Source organism: Mizuhopecten yessoensis, unplaced genomic scaffold (genome assembly GCF_002113885.1).
Source record: "Mizuhopecten yessoensis strain PY_sf001 unplaced genomic scaffold, ASM211388v2 scaffold8195, whole genome shotgun sequence".
Lineage (NCBI taxonomy): Eukaryota > Metazoa > Mollusca > Bivalvia > Pectinida > Pectinidae > Mizuhopecten > Mizuhopecten yessoensis.
The window spans coordinates 1816712-1843808 of NW_018407426.1; the positions used below are offsets into that span (position 1 = coordinate 1816712).

At 37.7% G+C, this 27097-nt stretch overlaps 1 protein-coding gene across 1 annotated transcript; it reads left to right on the top strand.

Annotated features, from left to right (window-relative positions):
* Positions 1–5878: 5878 nt before the first annotated feature.
* On the top strand, positions 5879–8268 carry LOC110455338 (cytochrome P450 2J6-like). Its single transcript, XM_021505420.1, has 3 exons — positions 5879–6386; positions 6882–7316; positions 8085–8268. The coding sequence occupies exons 1-3, from the start codon at positions 5879–5881 to the stop codon at positions 8264–8266; spliced, it is 1125 nt and encodes a 374-aa protein (XP_021361095.1). The 3' UTR covers positions 8267–8268.
* The last annotated feature ends 18829 nt before the right edge of the window (positions 8269–27097 follow it).

Below are 27097 nucleotides of genomic sequence, written 5' to 3' on the forward strand. Positions count from 1 at the left end.
TCACAGGAGAACCGATGAACTTGATTTTTGAGAACTGATCACGTCAAGACGATCAGGCCAAATTGATCGCAGGACATTTCTAAATGCATAAACATATTTGTACACAATTGTATGTAGTTATTAATTTGTTGCAGTTCCATCGGAGGGATGTTGTACAGCTTGACTATCTCTCCAAAACCCACTGAACCCGGTTTTCCTGTGAACTTCGGTTTTTAGAACATGTAACGCCTAGAATCGAAGAATCCCCTACATTTTGACCAGAAATAGAGTTGTTTTTTAAAAAGGTTTTGTTTAACCATTCAGTATTGAAAACAAACCCATCGCATTGGTCAGCCTGATTGCTTTTCTTGGTTTAACAAGTTACACAAATTAGAAAACCTCGCGTCGCAACCATCTCAATAAAAAAATCTTATTTCGTCTACTTTTTGGTTGAAGCATATAATGTAATACAGACATTTCTGACTTTTGTAATGATGAAAACGAAGTGAAATGAACCTGACAAAATATGCGAGGCGAAGCCGAGGTTACTATAATTGTCTCTGGTTCATATCATAGTATTTACCATCATAAAAGTCCATACGTGTATGTTGTACGCTATTTTCATATGTGATTAAATTTAACTTGTAAAAAGTTCGTATATCATACTTGCTCAACGATTCAACGGAATTCATTCTGAATTATTAACGCCACGCTATGTCATCACAGGTGTTTTGATAAATACGCTGATGGTACATCTCTCTTCGAATACAACAACATGCATGCAAATGTAGTGCTACTCGAGGAACAGGACGGGACATATACAAGTTGTACACGCATGTCTATCTTCGTTTAATTCCGTTATCGAACCAATGAATATTTTAAAACGTTTAATATGTATATATAATATGTACATTAGGCATTAAACTGCTTTTAAATGCGGTTCGTAAGTAATATGAATGCCCAATGCATAACAGGAAAAGGGCATTGACTGCTTTAGCCAAATAAAATCGGACCACCACAGATCGACGGTCAAATGGTCTCTGGTCAGCTTATGTTATAGGACACTAGGTTAACACAGTACATCTATCTTCGTTTAATTCCGTTATCGAACCAATGAATATTTTAAAACGTTTAATATGTATATATAATATGTACATTAGGCATTAAACTGCTTTTAAATGCGGTTCGTAAGTAATATGAATGCCCAATGCATAACAGGAAAAGGGCATTGACTGCTTTAGCCAAATAAAATCGGACCACCACAGATCGACGGTCAAATGGTCACTGGTCAGCTTATGTTATAGGACACTAGGTTAACACAGTACACATAGATGAAGTGGCCTGGCGTAGTTATAGTACACAGAGGTGAAGGTGACCGGAGGTTTCCAAAGTACACAAGGGGTGACTTGAAATACTAGTCTGTTCTACACTGTCACTTAATAAACCTTACTGTGCCCTACCTTACAATAAACCAACAACACCATACCTGCGATTGCCTGTCACACAGAAGCACTGGAGCGGCGTTTAATCATGATCACATCAAATTAATACACATTGAAATCCCATACATGCATATCTTTCGCTTTGCACAATCCTATCAACTAAACCTTGCAAATGCACCTTGTAGGTTGAAATGCATCCTGGGCTAAAAACCAGAGAGAAAACTACATGAGTCCAAAAACTCTGGAAAACCGTGGACGCCTATCACTATATAAATCCTGATAGCTTATTCTCTAAAATATCTGCAATCGGTTAACTTTGATTTATGGACAAAAAACACAAAATGTAATTAAAATATTTATCGCTACAGTAAGCAGTCTAGTTCTCGAAACAAACTATCCGTGCATCTGTACTCATCCTATACACTACAAGTATTAAAATATTAATACTATTTATAATATTTGCTGAAAAATATTAATGAAAGAAACCAAACCGTCTTGGTCAGGTTCAACAGGCTAGAATGACCCGCTTTCACACTCTCCCATCCTATACCGTCACCTGCACGTGCAACAGCACCTCGTTACACCCAGCCAATCAGATTACAGCTCCTAGCGAATACGAACAGACATATATTTCCTGCTTTTACTGCGAACCGCAGGAAAATACCAGTCTGTTCTACACTGTTACTTAATTAACCTTACCGTGTCCTACCTTACAATAAACCAACAACACCATACCTGCGATTGCCTGTCACACAGAAGCACTGCTAGAAAAATCAAAGAACGGGAAATTTGAATGACCGACTACTAGCTCTATCTGATTCGTATATTTTTGATAATGTAATAATAAAAAATAAATAGCTACAAATTTAAACCCTTGGTTACCTCCAACCGCTTCTCAACAGAATCCTCAACGTAACCATCTTTAGACCTGTCGCTTCTCCAGCGACCATGTCTCTTCCAACACCTCTCGTTAACTGTTGATCTAGCCACTGTGGAAGCCCTGGAGGCTCTCAAACCTAAATTTGCCTGTGCACCACACACTTCCTTTAGTGTTGCTAGAATTGTCTCCCTTGCTCTGGTATAACTAATGGCCTTGCTCTTGTGTATCAGTGCACACTTCGAACCTGATCTGTAAGCTGGTTTAAATAAAAAATCTTTTTCCTTTGAATCTATATCTGCTACTTCAATATACTTTCTTAGCATCTTACATGGACAAGCTACTGTGACCCCTTCTGCTACCAGGATCTTGTTACCCTACCTGTACTGGTCGGTCTTACTTTTCTGAAAAATTGACATCTGTACCTCTCAAACTGCTCACCTCATTGAACCTTAAAAATCCTGCATAACCCAAAGTAATCATGGATAGATCCCTAAGTACAAGTAAATCTCTCGAACTTTCATACTTCTTACATAAATCAATGATATTTTCTGTGGAAATAATGTCTTTCTTCTTAACTGGTACACTGTTCTGTCTCTTGGCGGACTCCAAAATGCCGGACACAAAATGATTGTCAGTTGGATCCATTAATCCTCGTAACTTGTGTGCCCACTTTATGGCGTAGAATGCACCCTGTATAGATGTGAATGAAACATGATCGTTCAGCAACTTTGTGATGTATAAAGCCACATGGATAGGTTGTCCTGGAATAGCACATGCACCTTCTGCTGTGATAAATCTTTCCCACTTTTGAGAATCTCTATAATATTTTGAATTTGTGCTGTCACTTCTGGATTTAACTAAATGTGGAGACATACTCTCCGCCAGGTTCCTTATGTTCCCCGTCAAACATCCTCCATTTGACACTTCAGTATGTATAGCCTCCTGGATCCCTAGGCCTGCAAACATACAATCATTTATGCTATGATACGCAATGCCACCATTTTAAATCTCGTCTTCCTGTCCCCAAAAATACCATTCTTTCCAAGCCCCTTTTTAACAATACTAGAGTCCAATACTTTGAATTCTTTCACAAAATCCTTAAAACCATTTTTGCTATGAATTTTTGGCCAAAACGGTGTGGATTTCCACAATGGAATTATCAAAGTTCCCCTTGCTTTCTCATCTACAGCCTTCTTTACTGTTTTACAAATCAGTCTTGGAGGAGGAACCCATAGACTCACTCCAGAACCCCATGGCTGTTCAAATGCATCAATCCCCCTTGTACCAGGTACCCCCACCTTGAATTAAAACACACACATTTGGTATTCAAATTATTTGCAAACCAGTCGCATGTGTGAGTTCCCCAAATTGCCTCTAGCCACCTAAATCATCACTATCTCTGACTCTGCTCAATTCATCAGCTGTCACATTTCTATCTCTCCTAACCCAAAATGGTTTGATACAAATACCTTTCTCTTCACATGTATTATATATGTCGACTGCAATTTCATGCAGACCTGGCTTTCTACTGCCTTTCTTAACAATCTTGACAACATTCTGGTTGTCCGTGTGCCACTGCACTCTATGCCCTTCCAGGCATGCTCCTTTAGAGTTCAACATTCGCCTCTGCCTCACCTTTGTATTAGCTTTGTGCTGTTCTTCATTACCTTTTTTAATAAACTTGTACGAGTCCTTTGTCATTGTCTCAAACTTCGCCAACTGTACCTCGCTCAAAACTCTCTGAGAATCTGCTATATGTTGCTGAAAACCGTCTAACTTTGTTGTCATTATACGCTCCAAATTCTCCGCCATGTTTGTCTATGCTACCTTCATAGCTTGCGCTACCGCCGGCTCCATCTTCTTACTGTATAGAAACCCAACCGTCTGGGTCAGGTTCAACAGGCTAGAATGACCCTCTTTCACACTCTCCCACCCTATACCGTCACCTGCACGTGCAACAGCACCTCGTTACCCCCAGCCAATCAGATTACAGCTCCTAGCGAATACGAACAGACATATATTTCCTGCTTTTACTGCGAACCGCAGGAAAATACCAGTAGCTACATAACATAGTGGGGAAAAGTTAAATAAGGTATAGTATATTGTGGGGTGATATTATCTCAAGAAACCACAGTACATAATGGGCAGAGGTGACCCGAGGTAGTCAAAGTACATAGAGGTGAGAGGTGACCTGAGGTAGTAACAGTACATAGAGGGGAGATGTGACCTGAAGTAGCCACAGTACATAGAGGGGAGAGGTGACCTGAGGTAGCCACAGTACAAAGAGGGGAGAAGTGACCTGAGGCAGCCACAGTACATAGAGGGGAGATGAGACCTGAGCTGGCCACAGTACATAGAGGGGAGATGTGACCTGAGGTAGTCACAGTACATAGATGGTAGATGTGACCGGAGGTAGCCACAGTACATAGAGGGGAGAGGTGACCTGAGGTAGCCACAGTACATATAGGGGAGATGTGACCTGAGGTAGTCACAGTACATAGATGGTAGATGTGACCGGAGGTAGCCACAGTACATAGAGGTGAGATGTGACCTGAGGTAGCCACAGTACATATAGGGGAGATGTGACCTAAGGTAGTCACAGTACATAGTGGGGAAATGTGACCTGAGGTAGCCACAATACATAGAGGGGAGAGGCGACCTGAGGTAGCCATAGTACATAGAGGGGAGATGTGACCTGAGGTAGCCTCAGTACATAGAGTAGAGATGTGACCTGAGGTAGCCACAGTACATAGAGGGGAGATGTGACCTGAGGTAGCCACAGTACATAGAGGGGAGATGTGATCTGAGGTTGTCACAGAACATAGAGGGGAGATGTGACCTGAGGTAGCCACAGTACATAGAGAGGAGAGGTGACCTGAGGTAGCCACAGTACATAGAGGGGAAAGCTGTATTGAGCTAGCCATAGTACATAGAGGTGAGATGTGACTTGAGGTAGCCACAGTATATAGAGTGGAGATGTGACCTGAGGTAGCCACAGTACATAGAGGGGAGAGGTTACCTGAGGTAGCCACAGTACAAAGAGGGGAGAAGTGACCTGAGGTAGCCACAGTACATAGAGGGGAGATGTGACCTGATACAACCATAGTAAATAGAGGGGAGATGTGACCTGAGGTAACCACTGTACATAAAGGGGCGAGGCGGTCTTGGGTAGTCACAGTTCATAGAGGAGAGAGTTGACCCGAGGTAGCTACACTACATATATGCAATGTAGATATTTTGGATTTGATTGCTCCAGACCTTTTCTCCATTCTCCGTTTTCTGTGTAATTATGCTACATGTACGACCTGTCGACCCCTAGTTGGAGTTGAGATGAAATGAGTCTTTCTACGTACGGATTCGCCGCTACATAACAGGATAATATGTAAAATTATATGTTATTCGTTACTGGAACACAAAACGTACAAATGATCGCGAGAAAATAGTCAAAGCGTGCTAGTTCCAAGCTTCCTTCACTGAACTGTAGAATATACAAACGTTTTTGTGACTCTTGTGCCGTCAGAGACATATATCAGCCATACATCATGACAGTGTAATGTTTAAAATTTCAGGGATAGTCATGTCATCCGGACAGCACTGGAAACACACTCGGACTTTCGCCTTGACCACCTTGCGCGAATTCGGATTTGGAAAGAAGTCTTTGGAAGCGCGTGTCATGGAAGAAGTTCAGGCGTTTCTAGAGGTGATGGGAAACAACAGCGGGAAAGTTTACGACCCGAAGCACGTTATTCAAATAAGTATTTCAAATATTATCTGCAGCATAGTGTTTGGTAAAAGATTCGAGCACAGGGATACCAAGTTCTATCAACTTGTTGATCTCCTAGAAGAAACATTTCGTTTGAACCAAACTGGTAGTGCTTCTCGGAATATGTCGTGGCTAAGATTCCTACCCGGTGATTTCTTCAAGATCAAAAGAGTTCGTGATAATTTCTATGAAATATCGGATTATATGCAACAGCAAATTACTGATCATACAAACACTTTTAATCCAAGCAATCCAAGAGACTTTATCGACGCTTTTTTGAAGGAGCAGGAAAGACAAGAACCTGGTAGTGCAGTTTTTGAAGGTATGTGTTCTTAATTTTATCCTTTGTATAATTATCTAGACTAGGAAAACAATCTTAAAAGAGTCATAGCAATGCAACGAGACGGCCATCTTGGATTTTAAATTAGTCAGAAAATATCAATCGGCTTTCTTCCACCACCACCACCTAGCATGTCCTTAAATGACCATAGCTGTTAATAGGACGTAAAACACAAACAAACCAAACCGAAATCAATGGCCTCCAAGTAACAGATGAATTCTAGCTTACCTGACCACTTGTACCACGTTAGTCAAATATAATTGATATGTTCATTATATTTTCCAAATCTCTATTGCATATTAGGAAAAAAATTATTTCAGTCCGATACCTCGTGGTATAGTGATATTAACATTTAATGATATCATAATTATGTAAATGGTAATATTGATTTGATACTTATAGCATCTACATTCGAGGAATTTTTATTCGTACCTCAATTGCTTTTTGCTTTAAAACAAATTAATTTCTGATTTACAGATTTTAATTTACAAGCTACAATCCTCAATTTATTTGTGGCTGGGACGGAGACCACCGCCACGACGATACGCTGGACAATTCTACAGCTGATCTACCATACGGACATCCAGGACAGACTTCGCGGGGAGATCGACAATGTCATTGGTCCGTCCAGGTTTCCGACTCTCAGCGACAAAGAAAATATGCCTTATTACGAAGCAGTGATTACAGAGGCCCTAAGATTCCCCACGTTCAGCGTTCCCCACGGGGCATCAAAGGATGTAGAATTAATGGGGATGACCATTCCCAAAGGATCGACAATTATACCCAATTTGGACTCAGTTCATTTCGACCCAAACGTGTTCAAGGAACCCACAAAGTTTAATCCAGACCGATTTTTAGGCGAAGATGGAAAATTGAACGGAAAAGAAAAATATGTGTTTGCGTTTTCTCTAGGTAAATTACTGGCTTTGACCATACTCTATTTCGGCAAAAGAAATTTGTGAACCAATTTACGACGAATATATTTGGACCCGCTCTGATATCTAAGTCGTGTCAATAGGCTGTTTGAGGGTTTAGATAAACACTCGGTTAAATCTACTGTGTGAGGATGTAAACCCTGAACACATCCAATATTTCCCCCTTTCCCCCTTCACATCAGGTTAGGTAAAAAAAACACAGGGACCTGAGGATTTGTTACAGCTGTATTTGGACTTAAACTTATACGTTCAGAGTCGTTTTTTACACGTTTAGGGGTTTAGATCAATTTTCGTTTAAAAAAGACACCTCAATTTTTTACCGAAAATTGTTCAAATCCACTTTCAGTATAAACGGGTGAAACTTCTCTGAACACCTCAGTTTAGGTCCATATATAGCTGTAATAAACTATTAGGTCCCTGTGGTAGAAACATACTTGCTGTAATTGATTAAGTCATGCACCTCACGTGTATCGTACAATACAAGTTCGATCCGCAACGCAACCGGAAACAACTATATTGTTAAATTAATTAATTTAATCATCAACGATGTTCTCTCAATTGTGCAAGTTAAATTTTTAGTCAGCATAGCAGGAATATTAAATCCGCATCACCTTGATATCATGATAATGATAAAAAAAAGAAGGGGAGATAATTATTTCGGAATAGAGAAGCCCAACGTTTTAAATTTCAGAATTCTGTGTTTGTTAATACACCATTAAAGATATTGACCACGTTATACTTTCAGGACGTCGGATATGTCTGGGTGAATCGCTGGCGAGGCTGGAATTGTTTCTGTTTCTGACAACACTGATACAGAGATTCGAACTACTTCCGGAAAAACCCGACAAAATGCCAGCTGGCGCACCGTCCAATGGCATATTAACAGGCCCGCCTGACTATAAATTCAAGGCCGTGAAAATCAACTGACAATACTGTAGACTCTTCTGTCTTCATATACTGTTGATGTTAGTCAGAGAGTAGGGATACCATACGTTCTGTTTGGGAGGTCGTACACAATTCTGAAATCACTAATAAAAAATAAATATGTTTTGATGCAATCATTATAAGTTATTAAACTATGGACTTAGTTATTACTTAAAGGATGTGTTATGGAACAAAGAGTGTGCTATTTCATTAAGGGTTGTGTAATTCAATACAGGTGAATCAATATACTATATATTAAAGTATTACATGATTTTTTTGTTATCAAACCTAAAGTTGAGTTTTGTTTGTTTGGTAATTTACGTCCCGCGGCGTCTAAGGATGACAGGGTCACTGTGGGGTTACTGATGGGGTCACTGTGGGGGTAACTTTGGAATCACTGAGGGGGTCACTGAGGGGGTCACTGTGGGGTTACTGATGGGGTCACTGTGGGGTTACTGATGGGGTCACTGGGGGGTCACTGATGGGGTTACTGATGGGGTCACTGAGGGGGTCACTGTGGAGGTAACTTTGGAATCACTTGTGGGTCACTGAGGGGGTCACTGTGGAGGTCAATGAGGGGGTCACTGTGGGGGTCACTGAGGGGTCATTGTCTGGGTCACTGAGGGATCACTGTTGGGTCACTGAGGGGTCACTATAGGGGTCACTATGGGGGTCACTGAGGGGTCACTAACGGTTACTGAAGGGTCACTGGTGGGGGTCACAAATGGGGTCACTGTAGGGTCACTGAGGGATCACTGAGGGGTCGCTGTGGGGGTCGCTGAGGGGTCACTGTGGCGGTCATTGAGGGGTCACTAAGGGTCACTGTGGGGTCACTGAGGGGTCACTGAAGGGTCGCTGTGAGGTCACTGTGGGGGTCACTGAGGGGTCACTGCGGGGTTACTGAGGGGTCATTGTGGGGATCACTGAATGGTCACTCAGGGGTAACTGCGGGGTTTCTGTGGGGTCACTGTGGGGTCACTGTTGAGGTCACTGAGGGGGTCATTGAGGGGTCACTGAGGGGTCACTGTATGGGTCACTGAGGGGTCATTGAGTGGTCACATCAAAGTACCAACTAATAAAATTGTTATAACTCCACCGGCTTCATTATACTAACAACTGAATAACCAACCCTAAACGCCACCTTTCTACTGTTGAACGTCAAAGAGAGAAACAGCGATACATAAATATGATTTTATTATTTATGATTGAATTATTACAGTTAAGATAGGATTATTACAGTTAAGATAGGGTTATTACAGTTAAGATAGGTTTATTACAAAATTGGGTTACTACAGTGACGGTTGGGTAATTGCATTAAGGAATGTGTTATTACAGTAATGGTTGGGTTATTGCACAACTCGAGTGTTGAGTATTTTTGCTTGCTTCCATAATTTTTCTTTTACTCCGATCCATATTGACAGACAGACAAAGCGGAACAGACGGTCTGACAGTGAACACAAGCCAGTACATAAAACATATGATTGATATATATGTACATAGATATACACTTCATTATCCTTGTCAAATTAACACGATTTATCACTCCTTCTATACCGAAGGAATAACGTTTATAATAAATCCTATCATTATATAAATTAGCAAATTGCTATACTTTACCATAAATTGTATTCGGCTACAATTTTAACTATATGAATTATATGTAATGAATGACTAATCCAGCACTTACATGCTATGACTTGGCATACAAACTAAGCTATAGACAGTGAATACATTCACAGTTATATATATATATATATAAATATTGGACACACAAATAAAAGATACACAATAAGAAAAACACACACGCGTACTCTATTTCTGAAATGGAGGCACTTCAATCCGAGCTTGGAAAGTCAAAACCTTTCTATTCCATAGTCTTTTCAAAAGTAATAGTTGCGTCCCTTAGGCCACGCTATTCACATTTATATGGACTAAGACCACAATTAATTTTACTATATGTTTCATTGTAACATTTAATTTCATAACAAATTCCCAATATTTGATAGCCAACTTTCCCTCTAACCTGGTCAATAGCAACAACTTGGGAGTAAAATATCAAAATTTCAACATAGCATGTTGGCCTTTTTCTTGAACGAGACTAGTGTCATCAATGTCAAAAATAAAACTTCCGGGTCAGGGGTAGAGGTAAACACAGGACTTTTCACACAGCACCCTGCACCAAAAGATAGTTAAATTAATATCTCTACAGTATTTTAACACCAAACTTTTACACAAACACCAAGTACTAAAAGGCATAGTTTTTTTGTTTTCTTTACTAAAGTACCTATATTTCTAAGGGACTTCAATCGTGGGTACTGAACCCGGACATTTAATTGTGACAACAGTCCTATTATATATATAGGAACTTTTACCGGTAGCGCAGATAGATCGTACAACGCCATCTATACCCTTTTCTCACGCGGCGGCCATCTTGAATCTAAAAAGAGTCTGAGGGCGGAGAAAAATGACAGTGAGAATGGATCCTTCTGACAGCTCCTGGTCCAAGATTCCCGTTAATGGCAATATCATCAATAGAAAGTTGGACTAATTCGTCGACAAAGCTTCCAAGGGCACAACAGAAGAAAGGCTACAGCAATTTTGCTGAGAAATTTATTCATGACATTGAAGGTTAGCTACGTGTATGAGTGAACCTACCTATCTTTTACTTTCGTTTTGTCAGTAGATCGAGCCTATGTATCCGTCAACTGATCGTGCTTCATACGTTTGTGATATCATACGATGGTACACTCTACAAAAACGCTATAACTTATTAAAATCCAAATGAAAGCAAATTTTAAAGTAGCGTTAAAAAACAAACAAACAAACAAAATAAAACACTACATATACTATATATTTAGCATGTAGACATCTGCTAAATTTCATTTCGCTGATATCACATTACGCTTAGCTAAAATTAATACATTTTCCCGCTTATCAGCAACTACTTTTAAGCTATGTAAAAAACACATAATTATTTAGCTACTTTATCTATCAATGATAAGATGATTGCATATATAGTAAAAGGAAAAAAGTCATATGCATACGGATACATCAAAGAAAAACATCTGAAATGAACAACGATTATATACGGTATCACAGAATTTAAACTTGTCCATCACTTTAAGGATTGTCCATTCTATCACCAATAACATATGGAAAACGAGAATAAATACTAAATCAACAGTCTATTACAAAGTAATGGCGTTATTAATGAGCAGTGTCCATATCACAAAACGTGAAGTTGGTTGGTAAGTTATCAGGGTCCTACGCCCTATAAACAGCTAAGGTCATTTAAGGACGTGCCTCCATGTTTGTTGTATGTGTGTGTATGTGAGACATGGTTTGTTGGTGTATTTGCCTCTTTGTGATAGCGCGGACTATGATACCGACTTTATAGTGCTATCTCACTGAAATACCATGCCGAAGACACCCAGCACAGCAATCCGCCCGGTCACTTTATACTGACAACGGGTGAACCAGTTCAAAACGTGAGGACGTTAAATGTTTATTACTTTCTAAAGTGAATATATAGATCACATCACAAATAAAAAAGTCTTTTATATTTCCGACAATTAACATACTACATTACTGCACAGTTTACAGTTGAAAATAAAAGAAGTTACTGGATATCGTTCAGTTCACTTTAATCTTTCCTGTTACCGAGGTTTCAGGATACGACGCTGCTTGGCTGCGAGACACTCCTTGAAAAGCAGCAGCAAAGTCCATTTCACCACCATGAAATGCGCTTCTCACGAGGTTCCGCGACTGTATAGGGCTCGGCTGTACCTGAAGTCTGTCCTAACGAAGTTCTTACGACCGAATCTTCTCTCCCAACTGCAAGGTTTACAGGTTAGACTTGGGAGAACTATCCCTGCATGTAATGACCTTCTGAACTATGTTTGACAGCTGTGTGCCTTTGGCATGGTATTCCAGTGAAATAAAGTCGGCATCAGATCCGCATTATCACACGGAGGCAAATACACCAACGTAACCACATGCACGCAAACACAACATACATGTAGGCACGTCTCTAAATGACATTAGCTGTTGATACGAGGTTAAAATTATAAAGAAAGAAAAGTGTCACCTAAATAATGAAAGTATTGGATGCTTGGTCCAGCTTGAACCTTGGTGAACGGCCACCCATCACTTTATTTCTCACGTTCGACTTCTTATACTATGTCACAACTACCGATATACGGCAAAACATTATCAAAATCTGCTCAGACATATATGACTTACAGAAAGCTGGATCGAACAAGCATCCTTCCTCCTTTAAGCATTACTGTCCTTAATGGTCTGACCTCACCTCTTATATCAAAAGTGAACAATCCTGCGCCATCTACATTTGGTCCAAAGAGCAAACTTACTTATAAAACCGTACCGTATTCTCACCAGACTTCCTATCCCAAATCTTCTGAATTACCTCAACAGAAGAATGAGGGAGGGGGCTCATCCCCGAGAAATCGATTGAAAACCTTTGGTATACCTTACAAAGGACAGACAAGTTTTTTTAGCATATCCGCGAGAAAATAAGCCTTGTAGAGGAACTCGAACATAGTGCTGGGCTTATGCACGAGATCATTTGCCGAATTGTCTTCAAGAAAGACAGTAGCAAAACCCTGGTAGTTGTCTTCGACTGACTTAACGCTACCATGGAAACTCAACCACCTAGCATGAAACATCCCTAGCACATCCTATGTTCTCTACCACAGCCTAAACAGCTTGTATCATTGTCCTGTTTTTCGGCCACATCAAAATAGCTAGCTGTTCAGGACCTCCTCGAACTTGATCAAACTTCGATCGCCATCAGCTGCCGAACCTGCAGCTAATGCTAACCTGGAATTCTTCAAACGTTTACCCGATACTGAAACATGGTATATGCGTTGATCAGTGTTAATTTGACACAGATGCTTATATTTTTCATTTTTACATAGTAAATGTGAATATGTATTAACTAACCATTGAAGCGCTAAATAATGTTTTATATGTACCTCACGTTTTCGAATGAAACGGACCTCAAATTACACGCGGAGAAGCAGCAACATCCCTGAAATACCCCCTAACCTTACCTGTACTCCTTATCAGACCTTCGACCAAAACTAATGTTCATATAACACAAGAGCATCGGCAGCCTCCTCAAACACAGCGGGAGCGGGATCAAACATCCGGGTATTTTCATTCAGGAATATTTTATTGACATTGAACAGTCAACGTGATTTGGGTACAAGTTCTTGCAACTTACATGGCCTTCTCTTTCTATATGCAGACGATGTCAGTAAAACATGCGGTCCTGGTGATCCTTTCATATTGGATGCAGAGGTACAACGTAACATGAATGCAATTTGTTAACAGAATTATTAAATCAGTTTTACGAAATGAAACACTAGAATTATTAATTACACACACCTTAATATAAAAAAGTTCAAGATAACGTCAAGGGCTTATGACTTCTGTGCCTTTTTTTTCAAAAGGAGGATCTGCAAAGTAGGACCATCGGTTTTGAATTGATCTTAGGTGAGAATAAATTGAGTGTCATTACATCGCCGACGTTGAAGTATGAACACTGATTAACAACCAGTTTCTCTCTGTGTTAAACAATAGCAAATCTTGTCTACGAGTTATGAACTCTTAAAAAGTCGAAGATCATTCAAGATGTACGCGTATGGGAGTTTCGATTTTCCATCAACACATCCTTGTGATGAGACCCCATAGCCAGGTCGCCTTTGAATACACAACTACAGACATATTCGGACATGCAGCAATAAAAATGTTTTTGATGTCCATATATTTGCTTCATCGACTGTATTATATAGTTTTGCCATGTTCAGTGGTTCTGCATGTATGATAGATAACAACACAACGCTTTTCCGCCATCGTCTGGGGCCGACAAAAGGATGGACATGATTTATAACAGTATATAAACCATTCAGATAATTGAACTCTTGAGTGGGCGACAACCAATGACCATAACACTAAGGGGTGAGTCCAGTACATAGTGGCTGGACTATTGTCCATAAAGAAGGTTTACGATGCTCTTAGATCGTTGGATGGTTTTCAACTTCGATTTTCCAGGTATAATAATTCGCCATACTTGCTATAAGTTTGCATATACATGTTTATTTGTAAAATGTACATTATTATTTTGCCATGAATGTTTGTATACATGCGAATTCTTGTCCCACACAGAGTGTTGCTGAGTGTAAAATAAAATTTTGAAAACCTTGAGAAAAACGACAGGCCAATCTTACCATACACAGAAAAGGAACAGGTTCCCAAATCTCCGCTCAACGCTAGCTTCAAATTATACGTGAAATTCAAACCAAAAATAGAAAAAGAACTCTGCCGAGCTCGCCCTAGTTGATGATATTCAATTAGGCTTCACAACATTTGTTTTGCGTTTGTTTTAAAACACAAATTTCATAAACAGGAAGGTTTATTATGAAAATGGTGTGCCACAAGTAGTCATCACGAGTTCTTGGATCCGCCCCTGAGGATATATTTTTGTTAAAAAAGCTGCTAAATAAATGTTCGTGTTGATGTTTTAAACTATTCAATAAATGTCATATCAGCATTACCAATTCTACAAAAATAATAAAACTTTAGAATTCAGAAATTTTATCAAAAAAATAATATCGTATATAAAATACATACATTTTTACCTTATTAACATTGTCAGTGTTTGGTCAAGGTTACTAGCCTAAGGTAAAAACGCATGTAGAATACAGCCAAACGCTGTTAAGATTTACTTTAACTAGTTTCAACAGCATTTTGTTCCCAACACTAGGGAAAAAAAGAAACGCGCCGGTACACCGTACTACCTGTGTTAGTTGGAGGATCGGTTATAAATGCCCATTGACTATGACAGGTAGGTATCGTAAATGCCCTTTAGCTATAGTATAAAGTGGTAAGAACTACAGGTAATTAGCACACCTTTGAATTCACAGGTAAGATATTTAGGTGTGTAAACTGTGTATTACTATCTCTCAGCTAAAAAGTTACAGTGTACATTGAATGTAGTTGATGCAGGCACGGAATTAGGTTTCCGTGATTCAGGCTTAAAGGTATAACTTCTCTTTCGGAGAATTGATGTCTTTATTTGTCGATTGATGATTTTACACATGCAAAATATATTGGTTGCTGTCATTACTTACACTGTTTTGCAGATAATATGTGAATGTGTAAAAGGCGTGTCAGATTGGGTACAGGTAATGGACAGGATATCGTATAAGTCGTGCCACTGTGACGTCCCACATCACGTGATCTCGTACCAAGTTCAAAATATGCACATCTGAGTACTAAGAGAGACGGGGTCTCGGTCACTACAGGTATTATTGCATAAAATGACCGTTAAATATGAAATTATGAAAAATCGTGGCCAAAATCCTTAAAGATCAAGCAGCATTTTATCTAAGAAGATATTACCCTGCTATTCAGCAGAGACGTATATATTACATGTATTATACGTCTCTGTATTCAGCGAATACATATATACAGACATATTAATATTTCGCATATAAGCTATTGTCACCCTTATGATGTGTAACAATATTTCTGATTGGATATCTTGCCAGGGTCTATATTTTCTATAGACCCCGCTCTGCCGGGGTTTATAAAAGCACGTGCGAGGGGAGATAACTCAACCTAGAATTTCTCTTCATAACAAAAGATTGTATCCGACAAACACAAGCGTTCGAGGTTTGCAAATCATTCACATCATCAAATAGCCTACACGCAATCTAAAACGATAGCAAATTCAACGAAACAGGCAATGAAGGGGCCGCTTGAGTGCATATTGCAAAGATGGTTGTGTATTGTCCGAAATATTTCCAAAAAGATGTTTGGTAGGGCTATTTTGGTAGCAGTCAAGTACAACTCAAACTCACAAAGTGACTTATAATTTTGCAGGAAAAAAATGTAATAAAAGATTGTCAGGGTGACAAATTTGGCTCGTGGTCTATAAAGACCAGACGGGGTCTATGAGCCCGTAGACCCCTCCTTACCCAGAGATAACTAGTAATAATACATTAACCTGTTGTGATGTCATGAAATAATAATTGACGTCACAGGTTTCCAAATTATATTCTGACGTCACAATGAAAACAATACATATATAACCAAAATGGCGGAATTTCCATAGCACATTTGCTACAATTTCTTGATCGTTTGATGAGAAAAGGATATTACAGTCGTTTTAATTTCATATAACATAAATGAAGTATTTTTACCACAAATTTAATATAATTTTGAAAACTATATAAGATCCTACATTTTGAAAACGACAAACTATTTTTGGTAAGCGTCCTCCTCCTCCTCCTCCTCCTCCTCTTTCTCCTCCTCCTCAAAGTTCCGTCTTTATTGACCATTCACAGAAAAGGTCAGCGTTGTGGATCTTTATTGACACCGTTCTTTAAACAATCGATCTAGCTGTCAGAAATGTCAGGACCTCGTCGCCATTAATAGAAACCTAAAGAATGCATTATATATCAACCCACTGTTTGCTTGGGCCGAAGTAATGATGAACCAGCGGAGCACGGTCAAGTGTAATAGTCGGACCTTCTACAATTCTATACGATAAATCTTACGATACACACATGTAAGTATAGATTACCAAATTGTGTTTCGACCAAACAGAAATAGTTTACTAATACTCCCCTCCGCACGCGCATGAACGCGCGTACACACGCGCACGAACGCACGCACACACTCGCATGTTAACCCGACGCAAAAAATAGGGTTAACTGAAATGTTAGGAAGACATTCATATTGAAATTACGTCAAATTTTTCAAATTAGAATTTATATGTAGGAAAGTCAGTGAGTTGTTTGGTACAGTAAAATCTTGTGATGTAGCCACTATTTTGGCGCTGTAGAGAGGTTCCACAATATATATAGAGGGAGATGTATAGAAAAGAATCAAGAAAAGTGAAAATGTGGACATTTAATTATATAAATACACTGGCGGTTAGCAAAGTGGCGAGTAAAACAAAGGGGAATTATATAGACGTATTACCGTATAATACCTGACGTGGTTATTTTGGATACAAGGAAATGAATAATTTTGTTTCCAATTTCAAATATTCTAAAAAATATCACGAGATTGAAATCCACGTTAATGTGTAATTAAGCTAATCCAGTATGATACAACTGAGCTCCGAGTTATGCGTTTAGCAGTGATATTTAGAAATAATAACCGATTGTACTGGCTTTTCTGTCATTTGTAAATTGTGTTTTCGTTCTAAGTGGATGAAACCAACAGCTCAGCTCAGAACGTCTTGAGATCCCATGAAGCGTTTTGGTAACAAGAATGCACCATGAGGATGTAAATTTATGCCGATTGAGGGATCGATACTTGAATTATTCAACAGTTTGTGTCAGTGCTCTGTGGATTTGGTGAGTGATTCTTGCCATAATTACTTTTGTTGTGAGGTCGATGATTTAGGCACAGGGATATGTGGCGTTTGTGTAGGTCGAAGGTCGTGGCACTGGAGTATGTGAGGTTTAAAAGAGGTCAGAATTCATGACACAGATATTTGTGTTTAATGAGGTCAAAGATCGTGACACAGGGATTTGTAACGTTTTGTGGAGGTCGAGGACCGTAACAGAGGCATTCGTGGTCGAAGATCGTGGCACAGGAAATTGTAACGTTTTTTGGAGGTTGATGATCTTGGCACAGGGATTGGTATCATTTGGGATATTCTAAAATCGATGTCTTGAAATACTCCAAATGTTTACTCTCATAGTAGCTATTTAAACCGATTCTAGAACAAAAATATTAATTCATATCAACATTTCTAATAGAGACTATGAAATAAACCAAAAATACGTTACATAAACTCGACACATTGCAAATATTTCTAAACAGAATACATATTTGCCGTTTTTTGATTGTCCAAGTTAAGAAGGTACATACCGGAGAACGCCAACACATATAAATGACTAACGTCAAATGATAATCGTATATATTTGACCTTAGCTGTTGCGATAATGCAACCACACATTATATGTTCGATATTTCCTAGTAGTGATACAGACCCTTGAGTTTGATGCTTAAAATGTGATAATACAATGTTTCCTGTATTTATACAATCTGATGTGTTCGATACTTATCGTAAGGATACGGTCCCCAGTGCTTCACACTGTGTTCGATAAATCTTTAAAAGCGGTGCGGTCCCCTATGTTCGATAGTTATTGCAATAGTACAATCCAATGTGTTAAATAGTTTTTGTAACAATACCTTCCCCTGTGTTCGATATATATTGTCACAATACAATCCCCTGTGTTTGTAAAAGTACACTGCCTTGTAAAATTACCGTCCCCTGTGTTCGATATATATTGTAAAAATACAATATACTGTCTTTGTAAAAGTACATTTCCTTGTAACAATACCGTCCCCTGTGTTCGATATATATTGTAAAAATACAATATACTGTCTTTGTAAAAGTACACTTCCTTGTAACAATACCGTCCCCTGTGTTCGATAAATATTGTAAAATACAATCCCTTGTGTTTGTAAAAGTACATTTCCTTGTAAAAATACCGTCCCCTGTGTTCGATACATATTGTTACAATACAATTTCCTGTTTTTGTAAAAATACACTTCCTTGTAACAATACCTTCCCCTGTGTTCGATAGTTTTTGCAACAGTACAATCCCCTGTGCTCGTATATAAGAGTACACTTTCCAACGAGTGAATGATTACATACGGATGGTGGAGTGGGCGACAGTTGATATACATTGTATGTAAATGTGCGTTAACGGGAGTTAACGTGTACTTTTACACGACAGGGAATCAATAGGTGACTGACTTAAATAGGACAGACTGAATTGTGTTCCTACAAAATTAACTGTAGATCACAATACAAGCAAAATGTTATTAACTTAGACGATGATATGCTGTTAACTCAATTTAATTCAATTTTAAGTAGAAATTTATGCCATTATTTAAACCCTTTTGTTTATAAAGTCGGAATTTTGACAAGACTGGTACGCTCAGGGAAATTCAATTATATTATAAAAAAAAAATAATTGTAAATTTGAAACGCGATTTTAAGCATTTATGCATGAATTGTATAGTTTGTTAATACACCCGTATTTTATCTTGGCCCGCGGATGTGCAGGAACAATGTCGTGTGTTTCTTTGGTTACCAATTCCAGTACATACACATGCCTGGCATTGAAAGGAAAGATATTGCAGTCGGTATACCGTAGGTGTTTTGCGAATGCGAATGAAACATTTCAACGATTTTCACTGTTGACAATTAAGGTGCAATACAGTGTTTTAGTTTTCGCAGAAAGAGGGTCATTTCATATTTAACATCAATATTTTCCATGTGACGACTCTGCGATCAGAGAAAGATGCACAAATCGTTGTGAAAATCTATTTTGATATATTAAGAAAAAGAGCGTGGTCGCGATCCGGTGGCGCAGTGGATAACGCACTTGCCCTTCAACAAGGCGGTCGGGATTCGATTTCCCAATCGAACATGAAAAGGTATAGGGTCACCTGCTCGACAACGTAAGTTTTCTTCGGTTAGTCCGGTTTTCTTTCGGTTACTCCGGTTTCTTCGGTTACTCCGGTTTCCTTCGGTTACTCCGGTTTTCTTCGGTTACTCCGGTTTCCTTCGGTTACTCCGGTTTCCTTCGGTTACTCCGCTTTCCTCCTACATAACGACCCTCTGAGCACTTCCATCTGTGCCAAAAAGAGTGTTGATATAAATTAGAAACTTTTTAATAATTGTTGTTAAATAAATAATGTTTCTGTAAAGTGGAAATCCAAATTAATACAAGAATTATATTAGTGTCATTACGATTATTATTCAAGTTTGTTTTAGTCCATTTCTTTAGAACTTTTCATTGTAAATCACATCTCCCGATGCGTTTTGTTCGAAATTAAATTATTTTAAAACAAAAATTTAAAAGAGAGAAAAACAAAAGCTACAGGGATCGAACTTTTTCTCCTTCCCACACAACTCCAACAGTCCAGGTGGAGTATACAATGGTCTGGGGTGTGTGTTGCGGTATCTGTGCTGTAGCATTCAAGTGAGCTGGCACTATACATGATACCGTTGGAAGCACGGTCCCACTTCAAACAGAACACAATACATCTCTAGCACACACACAGGCATATACACACATAGGGAGATATTAGCCAGGTGGCATAGGAATAGTAGTTAGCGCCTGATAAGGCAGCTCCTGCGAATTCCTCAATATTGTATTGATTAATATATATGCTAATTGTATTGACTGTATAAAATTGTATATCTATGTACTGTAAAGAGCTTTAGAGTGGCTTATGTTAGCTAAATAGGGCGCTATATCAAATGTTGTATATTATTATACCTATGCCGCTAATTAGGAATCATACGAGCACATCAACAAAATGAGGAATGCATACCTGAATAAGGGAAGTAACTCTAAGCTTAAGTGAAATTATTGTACTTGATGTTGATTAGACAGTAGTACTCTTTACCTCCAGCGAAATTGCTATATTGCTTAAACTTAGCTACAATTATGGACTTTGCTTCATTTTTTACCCTTTCACTAATTTTTTTCTTAAAAATATATCATGCAAATAAAATTACTTCGTTGCATTAATAAATAGGTTAAGGAGTTTCCACCCTTCGTAATACACATGTTTTTCTTGTCGTATTTTCGTGTCGTCATTTCCGTATTGCGTATCGGGCATTCCATTACCGTAGTGTAAATTATAGTAACACCGGGTAAACAATAGTACACGTGCGTGACGTGATATGTAAACACCCGATATCTAGACTTAACTTGGAAATGTGTAATCACACGTACTTCAGAAATAAAGCTTATGATACAAAGACATTAATTAACTCACGGGAAAACACTGACATACGATCAGACGACTTCAAGAAGGTCGTATATGAGGCGCATGGAATGCAGACTGATGTGTTTTGTTTACCGACCTCACCTGTACGTATCACGTGCTAACAGTAGTTCACAAGCTCTTGGTCGCTACGACTTTTGTTGTCGAGCGAGTTACGCTCTGTCAGATAAATCGGTTCACAAATGCAATTACAATAACTCTGTGAAAATAGTGGTTTGTAAAATATCAAGATCCCTATAAAATGCAAGTGCATGTGCGTGCACGTAATAACGGCATACCATGCGATAGCCTATGGTTACATATGTACCTGACATGTTAATATACCATGCGTAAGCAGGCTATGGAATGATGTCCAAAGTGTACATGATTGAGAGTAATTTTGTTCCATAAAAGAACAGTAAATTGACAAATAAATATAGTAATTTAATTTATTTCCGTCGTTTTTGGTATATTAAATAAAATAAGTGTCATTGTATAAATTCTATCCCTCTGCAAAAAGTTCCGATTTTTTTCAAGGTAGACAACTCTCATCAGGATCAAAATAATTGTAAAATGTAAAATAAATTAATTATAAAGACTTTGTGTGTATTTGGTTCAATTTTTCACTCTTTTTGTATGTAACTATGTGTCCTGTTTGATTTTGGCTTGTATTTAGTAACTTTTATCCATAGCGTTTCAATAAAAAACGCTTTTTGTAACATGTTGTAGATATTTTATGATAAATAAAATATTTGTAGGGTTGATTAGCAATGTTTCTTTTCATTATTTTATTGTTGTAATAGTTTTGAACAATGCCACACGCTCAAAAAATGTGAAAGTGTTGAATTTGACAAAAAATTCAATTTTTCGGTATTTTCTACTAATAAATCCCCAGTTTATCGGAATGCTTAGATTTTCATAAAATCATCTCTACATAGTGACATAACCATCATGTGAAACTTTCATTGAATCCTGATGGGTAATTGCGAAAGGGTGGAGCCTCCTTAAGTAAAATAATTTGTAATGAAATCAGAGGCGTTTCATTATTAATTAATAGTTCCATTTCATATTACAGCATACAGACAAGATAGCAGGAAACATCAAATACACACTGACAGAATTAACTTTATATATCTTTTGGTTAAACGTCTGAGAGAAATGAAATTAGACGATGTGTCATGTCTCCTATAGCGGAAAAAAACTGTTTATTAGTGTTATGACGTTTTCTGGATTTATCCTTGATTTCTTTTGACAATCTCCCACAGAAAATCCGGATCTGAGAGGATATCATTGGACAGCCTTTTACTGTTGTGTCGGCGCCGAGGCGGAATCCAGACGTCTCCATACAAACATATCGGATTGATGGTGACAATTTCTGTAGTGCTGATATTCTGTATCTTATCTCCATCTTTACATCATAATGCTACTTTGATCTCTGCAGGTCCAAATTTCAATGGAGTGTATATTGATATTTCCTCGTGCACTTGTTGGTGATGATATATCTGATCACATAAGGAAAATCGTGTGAAATAGTATGAATAGATTATGACGTCATCCTGCTACAGACCACCAAAACAATCTGATTTTATTGAACAGTTTGAAAAAATATTGCTGCAACTAAGAGCTCACTGCGAAAATATTATTCTTGGAGACTTCAATATTGGCTGCCTTGATAAGCAAGGACCGTTATATCAATCTTATACCAATGTTTTGAAATTGTTCAATTATAACCAAATTATTATGCATGCTACACGGTTAACAGAAACCAGCAAATCACTCATTGATCACATTATCTGTAACACTAAAGAACGCATTAGTCAGTCATGTGTTATCCCTATTGGTATCAGTGACCATTTTTTAACATACTGTACCAGAAAAACCAGCAAAGGTGTTTTTAACAGGCACAATAATGTAACTATACGTTCAACCAAAATCTTGATGAACTTGCCCCAGTAAAAGAGGTTCGCATTAAACAACGATCAGAACTATGGATGTCCGCTGAAATTTTGGATCTTATCAAGCAGAGAGATTTATTTTTACTTACATTTAAAAAGTCAGGTGAATCTAAAGATTACAAAACTTTTTGCTATTACAGAAATTTGGTTCAAAGGAATTGTTGATTATTTTAATGAACAAATATCTGAAAATAAGAACAACTCTAAAAATCTATGGCAAGTTTAAAAAAACTTGGCTATGAAAATGATACAAAATCTGATGCAAAAGTCGTACTTAACATAAACAGTAAAAATCGCCATGATGGATTTTCTATTGCCAATTATTTTAACTTATATTTTACAACTATCGCTGCCAAACTTGTGGAAAGACTGCCCAGCTGTAAGGGAATTTACAATACTACTTCTTATTTATTTAGAGGCTTTTACTCAAAGAGAAAACTCAGTAAAGTTAAGTTTCATTTGAAACATATTAGTGAATCATTTGTGTATAAAGAACTTTGTAATCTTAAAACTGCTAAAGTACAGGCCTGGATGGCATTCCTGCTCGCTTTCTTAAAGATGCAGCATCAATATTAAAAATTCCAATTACTTTTCTAATAAATACATCTATATCTGAGGGTAAAGTCCCTGAAGGAATGAAAATGGCAAAAGTAAAACCTCTATTAAAAAAATGTGACAGATTAAAGGGTGAAAACTATCGACCAGTCAGTATTTTCTGCATTGTATCAAAAATACTTGAGAAGGCAGTATACAAACAACTGGAAACATTCCTTATTTCGAATAATTCATTATATGAACACCTATCAGGATTCAACTGATTCTTGCCTCATCCATCTTGTAGACTCTATTAAATCCCAGAGAGTTAAAGGTATTTTTACAGGCATGGTTCTTTTAGATTTACAAAAAGCATTCAATACAGTTGACCATAATATTCTTTGTGAAAAACTTAAATATATGGGTATTGAGTCTCGACTCTGAGTGCAAACTCCTTCTATATGCAGATGATAGTGCTATAATTTTTTCATACAAAGACCAAAACATAATATCGGATAAATTATCAAAAACACTGGAATCCTGCCACGATTGTCTTGTAGATAATAAACTTTCACTTCATCTTGGGAAAACAGAAAGTGTCCTTTTTGGTCCTAAAGGAAAATTGAGAAATTGGACTTCAAATTGTTTTAATATTAAATGCAATGGACATACTATTGAGTCCAAACCACACGTGAAATATTTGGGTGTAATCTAAGACCTGTTTCTTTCAGGACAACATATTGTGAACAATGCAATACAGAAAATTAATCGGAGACTATTTTTTTATACCGAACCAGAAAAAGTCTGTCTCTGTCATCAAGAAAAACACTCTGCTCGGCACTTATTCAATGTCATTTTGACTATGCTTGCTCATCTTTGTAGTAGGGTATCTCCAAAAAACCTGAACACAAACTTCAAGTTACACAAAACAAGGTTGTTCGTTTTATTTTTGATTTAGATTGGAGGAAAAGAATAACTTTTGCAGAACTGGAAAAATCAAAATATGTTGAATGTAAGTTATAGAGTATCTTAACTAAGATTAAACCATGTTTTTAAATTTTTTCATGAAAAATGTCCAGCTTATATGAAGGAAGGTTTTTAAAGGAACAACAAGAGGTGTACAAGATCAAGCCAATATAACTTTTATATAAATAATATAAGTGGGGTAGAGTCCACATCTTTCTCTTATAATGCAATAAGGGACTGGAATGCATTACCAGAAAATATTAAGGCAACCAAGAACTTACATAGATTCAAATTTCTGGTCAAACAACATTTGACATCATTTTTTAGATCAGAACAAAAATGTGATTTTGTGAAAGGGTAATGGTTGTATGTTGTGTCAGATTTTTATTAGTTTAAGTTATATACCAGTACATATACCTACCTATAATCAATTATATACATTTCGAATACACTATTTCTGGCTCTGTTAGGGAGAGAGTTCCTAAAGGTGGACAGAGTTGATATGACCAACACCGAATCACAACTTTTTCCAAATACAGCTCAGTCGGAGTGTATGTTACTATATAATAGGTAAACAATCTTCAAACTATTATTATACTCCCCCCCCCCGATTTATTTAGATCTAAGGGACCCCATTGGAATTAAGCCACAATGTGGCTTTATGGGTCATCCCAGGTAAAGGCCTAACTTAATCCAATCCAATCCAGTTTTAACACCTGACTGACTTCTAATCTTATGACATAAATAACTTATTTAAGAAGATCTCATTCTGTGATAATATATATATATTTATGTCCAATCTGCAAAATGTGATAGAAGTGTATTATTTGCCTTTTACCTGAATAAATATTATTATCTCACTAAGTATCTCTGTTTTGCTATATGTAGTTACCTCCTTTCAACTTCCGTGTATATATAGCTGTAAAACAGTTGGTTCGGCACACTTCCGTCTACCAGGTTGCTCAATCGGTTAGAGCGATGGTTTAGCAGTCTGAAGTTCAGGGTTAGAATCCGGGTCAAGCCCCTCTGTGTTTCTGTTATACTCAGTATACTGTTGTTAATTATGGTTTTTGGTTATTTCATCTTTACTATTTCTCATAATAGTCCCGAAAGGTATGGTTTCTTTTCAGAAATGATTTATCAAAGCTATAGTCGTGCCGGAAAAAAATCCATGCGTAGTTCTTTTCAAAACCATCTGTAATTTTATATATTATAACGGAGATAGTTCACATTCATTTGTTAGACATTTGTTTAACACGAGTTCTTTTTGTGAGTGAAATGACCATAATCTAAGATCCCATACGACCAAACGGTTGATTTGGTTGTGTATAATAAAGAAGGACATTTTCATAAAACGAAAACATACAGCAAACCTTATTATGATCTTATTAGTCGACAAATAAAGAAATTGCAATTCAAATAAGTAAACAATCATCTAATAAAAATAAAATATATATTTTTTTAAAGGATTTTTGCAGGTCAGAAGTTTTCATCCCTAAGTTATATGCAAATTGCACCAACAAATTCATTTAATAGACTACTATATTTCTGACAACGTCATTCAGGAATCAAGGGTCCTTGATATATTGAACCTAGCCGTGGCGGAGTAAGTGTTGGACGATAAAGGAAAGGGATGGATTCTACCGGAGGCAACGGATTGTTCAAAACAGTGTACGCTCAAAGAAAGAGACGGACAATGAACAAGAAAGTTACAGTGTGTATGCCCGCGGAAACGGCTCTGCTACGGTTTGGACATCATCGTTATCCAGGGGTTACGCTCACTTTCGCTCTCTGCACCCCTGGAATATGTCATAGCAAAATCGAAGGCTCAATGTGCACCGTCATTTGGATGAGACGAGAAGAATAGTTGGTCCTTTGATGTACACCAAAAGAATCTAGCGGTCGCGTAACGGTAAAACTTACTGGCTTTGAAGTCGGGCGTCGCTCCTCTGTAATCTTCAAAAGACAAGTATTAGCATAGTGATTGATCCGGTAGCTAGCCGCATGCCTTCAATGTTTCTTTGACATATTCCAGGGGTGCAGAGAGCAAAAGTGAGCGCAACCCCTTGATATCGAGGATGCGGTTTGAACAGCGCTGAAGACATTCTTGAAAAAAGATTTATAACTTTATATCATAACAATGATGATCAAATTTCAACTTAGATCCTCATGCTTCCACCTATCTTTCTCTTTTCTTCACTTTTTATTAAAGTAAATATTTTAATTAAAGACTTGATAGATTATTGCTTTATTGTAAATATATATTACCTTGTAATAGGAAAGATCTAAATAAGTTTATAAGTTTAAACAGGGCTCCAGAGTCTATAGCCAATTACTGGAGCAAGTTAGATGAAGTCCTTGAAAAAGTCTGTGATCTAAATAAAAGTGCTTGGTGATAGTTACCAGGATATGTTGAAATTAACCCCTAATTCCTATCTTAAAAGATTAATGACCAAATATGGATTGGAAAATATCATTAATGAACCTACTAGAATAACCCCCACATCATCAACTTCCCTCAATATAATATTGACAAATGATACAA

What these genes read in the sequence shown, in the direction of transcription:
- LOC110455338 (XM_021505420.1), top strand. Translation starts at nt 5,879, where the DNA reads ATGTCATCCGGACAGCACTGGAAACACACTCGGACTTTCGCCTTGACC. An exon ending in TGGTAGTGCAGTTTTTGAAG is followed by an intron (nt 6,387 to 6,881) that starts GTATGTGTTCTT and finishes TCTGATTTACAG; the next exon opens with ATTTTAATTTACAAGCTACA. An exon ending in TGTGTTTGCGTTTTCTCTAG is followed by an intron (nt 7,317 to 8,084) that starts GTAAATTACTGG and finishes TTATACTTTCAG; the next exon opens with GACGTCGGATATGTCTGGGT.